The sequence below is a fragment of the Moschus berezovskii genome, chromosome 14 (genome assembly GCF_049115385.1).
Source record: "Moschus berezovskii isolate FMDL1 chromosome 14, NW_MosBer_1.0, whole genome shotgun sequence".
Classification (NCBI taxonomy): Eukaryota; Metazoa; Chordata; class Mammalia; order Artiodactyla; family Moschidae; genus Moschus; species Moschus berezovskii.
In genome coordinates, this window is record NC_142473.1 from 86,583,368 (window position 1) to 86,588,434 (window position 5,067).

General features: G+C 50.8%; 1 protein-coding gene and 1 long non-coding RNA gene across 2 annotated transcripts; one reads left to right on the forward strand and one right to left on the reverse strand.

Annotated features, from left to right (window-relative positions):
• Positions 1-2,508: 2,508 nt before the first annotated feature.
• On the reverse strand, positions 2,509-4,453 carry LOC148775783 (uncharacterized). The gene is made up of 3 exons (XR_016039056.1): positions 4,144-4,453; positions 3,261-3,490; positions 2,509-3,043 (listed from the first exon to the last, which is right to left on the reverse strand). It is a non-coding gene; the product is annotated as an uncharacterized LOC148775783 (long non-coding RNA).
• A 197-nt stretch (positions 4,454-4,650) lies between these two features.
• On the forward strand, positions 4,651-5,067 carry LOC148775784 (olfactory receptor 9Q1-like). Its single transcript, XM_088843432.1, has one exon. It carries the CDS (start codon positions 4,651-4,653, stop codon positions 5,065-5,067), a length of 417 nt encoding a protein of 138 aa, XP_088699558.1.

Here is a 5,067-nt window from a genome sequence, read left to right on the forward strand (position 1 = left end):
TTCCCGTCTTCTTTAGCTCCATTTCTGAACTAAGACATCTTAAAATTCAGTGACTAAATCAAAATGCCTCTGAATTTGGAGCTAAAGAAATATTGCACTGTTAAAGACGCAAGGAGTTGGCAAAGGCCATGCCAAGAAAAAGGATGTGCCAATTTCTCCTCTGGGCAACACGCCAACTTTTGTTTTCCCTGTGATTTCATTTGTTTTTAAAGGAAAAAAAGGGAGCAGGGGTGGGGAAAAGACAGTGAAACTCCTGACTTCCAGATGGGGCCAACTTAGAAGACGTGATCTATCTTGGTGAGGTCGCTGTGTTGAGTCCCCATGGTGTCCTTCTGAATAATCTGATCAAAGCCTCGTGTTTACAAAACACCCTATTCCTTCTAGGATGTGGCCACACCGATGAGGGCACAATTTCTGACATTGTTTTGACTAGAGAAGCTAAAGCCAGAGACATCTCACTTCTCCAGGAACCGTGTAGAACTGGGATTCAGGCTTTTCAGACTCAACTGAGTGAGTGTGTTGAAGGGCTTTGGGAGCTGGGACTGGGACCTGGAGCCTCGCTATGAATCCACGTGAGAGATAACTGCCTTTCCTTAAGAGACCACACCAGCTTTGACTGGGGACTTCACATGTCCAGAGACTATCGGTGTCTTAACCAAAAGAGATTTATTTGCACTGGAGTTGGGAGCCCAACAAAGAGGCTTTTCTCCAATCTTTCCTCTCCTAGCCTGGAAGTGAACAAAAACTGGAACGAGGCATATATAATGAACCAGGTTTAGCAAATCATGGAAACAGAAAGATTAAGGGAAGAGAGAGAAGAAAGTGCTTGACAGACCAGAACCGGCAGGAACTTGAGGGTGATACATGCAGGGACCAACCTTCAGGCAGCTATGACATTACTGTCCTCAAGTTGATTCACGTGTGTGTGTGTGTGTGTGTGTGTGACCTGCCTTCAGGCAGCTATGACATTACTGTCCTCAAGTTGATTCACGTGTGTGTGTGTGTGTGTGACCTGCCTTCAGGCAGCTATGACATTACTGTCCTCAAGTTGATTCACTAATGTGTGTGTGTGACCTGCCTTCAGGCAGCTATGACATTACTGTCCTCAAGTTGATTCACTAGTCTGTGTGTGTGTGTGATTCACTAATGTGTGTGTGTGACCTGCCTTCAGGCAGGTATGACATTACTGTCCTCAAGTTGATTCACTAGTGTGTGTGTGTGTGTGATTCACTAATGTGTGTGTGTGACCTGCCTTCAGGCAGCTATGACATTACTGTCCTCAAGTTGATTCACTAGTGTGAGTGTGTGTGTGTGTGTGTGTGTGTAGAGTGCAGGAGGAGGGGGAAGGACACTGAGACCTGGAGAGATAAAGTAATTTGCTCAGGGTCATCACTAAGCAGGTTTGGGAGGATAAGATCCACCCAGACCCCTTGCACCCCAGCACCGTGGTCTCTCCCCAGACCCTTCAGATTCTCAAGCAGTGGAAGAGAAATGACTTTTTAGAGACAAAGGAAAAAGTAGTGAAAAAGAGAGACGAGGACTGCAAGGAAAAGGTGAAGTGGAATTCAGGTGAGGAAACTGTTCTGGTCCCCTTGATTCATGCTCAGTTCAGACCACCAGATCCGATTTCTTTGATTCATCATTCTCTCCAACACGTCAGTGCAACGCTGGCCTAGCTGCCAAAGTCTAATGCTTTAAAGACGATCAAATACCTTCTCTACTTCCCTGCACTGCCACTCTGCCAAAGGAATCTCTGTCCATTAGCATGAGAGGCTCCGCCAGCCTTCAGACACGAGAGACTGCAGAGCTGGTTTTCATGCTTATCTGCATAAAGGCAGACACTACCCGGGTCCTCTTGGGCTGTTGGAATCGACTCGTGATGCGTGTAAAATCCTGATTTAAGATAAACAGGGCTTCTGTGTGCAGTTTTGTTCCTAGTGGCAGTTCCATTTTAGCTGTGCAATCTTGGAGGCAAGATGGAGTTACTTAAACTCTGTCTCAGTTGCCTCATCTGTGAAGTGGGGATAATAAAAGTTCCTGCCTCATAAAGTCAACATGGGGATTAAGTGACTTAACATATAAATCACTTAGAATAGTGTCTATATACGTGCACTCTGTTATTAAAGAAAATACCTGTTCTTTTAAAATCTATTTTTGTGCTCTACAGCAGCTTCCCGCTAGCTATCAGTTTTACACATGGTAGTGTATATACGCCAATGCTACTCTCCCAATTCACGCCACCTTCTCCTCTCAGATGGCCCAGAGGAGAGGGAGGGGAGGTGGGCTCAGAAGGGAGGGGATTTATGTACACACACAGCTGGATGGCATCACCGACTCAATGGACATGAGTTTGAGTGAACTCCTGGAGTTGGTGATGGACAGGAAGGACTGGCGTGCTGTGATTCACAGGGTCGCAAAGAGTCGGTCACGAATGAGCGACTGAACTGAACTGATAGCTGATTCATGTTACTGTACAGCAGAAACTAACACAACATTGTAAAGCAATTATATTCCAATTAAAAATTAAAAATAGTGGAAAAAAATCTACTTTTGGTACCCTAAGAGGATTTAATTAAGACAACAGCTTTCTGCTGGGTAAGCACACTGTTATGTTGAGACTTTTGGTACCCTAAGAGGATTTAATTAAGACAACAGCTTTCTGTTAGGTAAGCACACTGTTATGTTGAGACTGGTAGGCTAAGTCCAAGGATGGCTTATGATCTGTATGAACATTCATCAATTTTATTGGGTTCTTAAGACTAGCTTTTATTTTTAAATATTTTCATAAAAATAATCATTTGAAGATCTGCACAATGCCTTTCTCTTTGCAGTGTGCTTTATACCTCATTGATGACTTTGTCCGTTGCACAAAAGTGTATTGAGGTTTACTGTGTGCTGAGCTCCGGGGCACATACGCTGACCAGGGAAGACAGTCTCGAGGAGACTTCCTGCAGGAAGTAGGCTCTGAGCTGGGGTCTGAAGGTGGTGTGAGAGTTGGGCAGGACGCTGAGGATGGGAAAGATGTTTCAGCAGAAGTGACGGCCTGTGGAAATCACAGAGGTGTGAGTGAAGGTGGGGGATTAGAGAAGTCGCAAATAATTCAGGTGGCTGGAGAAAAGGGTGAAGGTGGGCTGTGGCTGTGTGTGCAAGGAGTGAGAAGTGAGAACGAGGCATAAGGGAGTAAGAAGGGGAACCTCAAGGAGGGCTTTCCCTGACACCCCAGGAGTCTAAGAACATCCCGTCCTTGACGGGGCGCGTGCCTGGAGTTTCAAACTTCATGACTGGCGGCACTGAGTCTTCGCTGCAGCACACGGGCTTTCTCTAGCTGTGGCGAGCGGGGCAACACCCTCTGGGTGTGGGGCGGGGGCCTCTCACTGCGGCCTCTCACTGCGGCGGCTCCTCTCATTACGTTGTTCGGGCTCAGTAGTTGTGGCGCATGGGCTCCGTGGCAGGTGGAATCTTCCCAGACCAGGGATCGAACTCACGTCTCCTGCATCGGCAAGTGGATTTTTAGGCAGTGAACCACCAGGGAAGTTCCACGTCTGGGTTTTTTACCAGGGGAATGAAGAAGGATTCTATTAAAGTCTTAGAAGTCCCACTCTGGCTACACTGAGGAAGAATTGGCAAGAAGCTGGTCTGAGGGCAGGGGAAGCTGTTAGTTACAAGACTCTTGTTTTGATCCAGGCAAGAAATGAAGAGGGTTTGAAATCAGGGAGGAGCGATGGACATAGAGGGAAAAAAGGGAAGGAGTCCTGAGATAGATATTTCCGTGGGAGGCAGGACCCCACGTATCAACCCCTATTGGAGAGACAGGGAAATCCTGGTTGGGTGGTTATCTGGTGTGCAGGGGTTTACACAGCGAGTAGGGAATAAAGGTGGGAGAAAAGCACTGCTTTTCTGAAAATGTTTGCCAGTATTGGTTTTCTTGACATAACAAGGTGACTCCATGCCACAGAACTGCCTGGGATGTAAGAGCTGAGACCAGTCCTCTCTGAAGCCCCCATGTAGCACCCGGATTTCATCCACAAGACACGCTCAACGTGGTAAACTAGGAAGAGACTGAAACCCCATGTACGGCTGCGTACCTTGCTCCTCATCCTCGCCTTCTCAGGGGACTGGCTTCATGGCAGAGAAGAACCTCACCTTTGGGACGGACTTGCTCCTCGCCGCCCTCACCGACTGCCCTGCACGGGCGCTGCCTCTCCTCCTCTTCCTGCTGTTCCTGGTCGTCTATCTGGTCTCCCTGTTGGGGTCCGTGGGCCTGATCGTCCTGGCCCGGGAGGCTCCCCAGCTCCAGACCCCCATGGACCTCCTTGGGAGTCACCCCTCGCTCCCAGACGTCGGCTGCTCGGCGGTCACAGCGCCACAGACGATGGCCGCCTGGTTCTTCCTCTTTCCCTTCCCGGGCTCGGGGCCGGCCGGCTCCCGGCGCTCAGGGCCCGCGCGTGCAGTGTGGCCGTGCGCCTCTCTGCGCCTGCGCCGGCGCCGGCGCCGGCGTCGGCAGCGGCGGTGGCGGCGTCTGCGTCTGCGCCTGCGCCTGCATCTGCACCTGCGGCAGCGTCTGCGTCTGCGTCTGCGCCGTGACGCGCAGGCCCGGGGGGTTCGTGAGGGGAGCGCACGGGAGGGCGCCCTCGGGCCGTGCTGAGGGCCATGTCTGCCTTCCCGCTCTGCTTTCGTGGGCCCGATGAGGTCGCCTTCGCTTTCTGTGCGCTCCCACCTCTCTCAGAGATGGCCTGCGGCACAGCTCTACCCGGAAGGGGTGATGGTTGTGTGTGCCGTTTTCGTCACCCCTGCCTGCACAGCGGCGACTCTGGTGTCCTGCCTACCATCATGGCCGTTCTGAGGACTCCCTCAGCAGAAGGCCGCGCCAACCCCTCCCCACGTGTGCCTCCCACCTCTGTGCTGTTACTCTTCTCTGGGACCCTCATCCTCGAGAGATCACTCCGGCCGGTCCTCGGAGGAGGACACACGGTGATCCCCATGCTGAACCCCCTTATATACAGCCTGAGGAACAAGGAAGTGCTGGAGGTGCTGAGGAAAACTCTCAACAGGGCCAGGCTGTCCTAA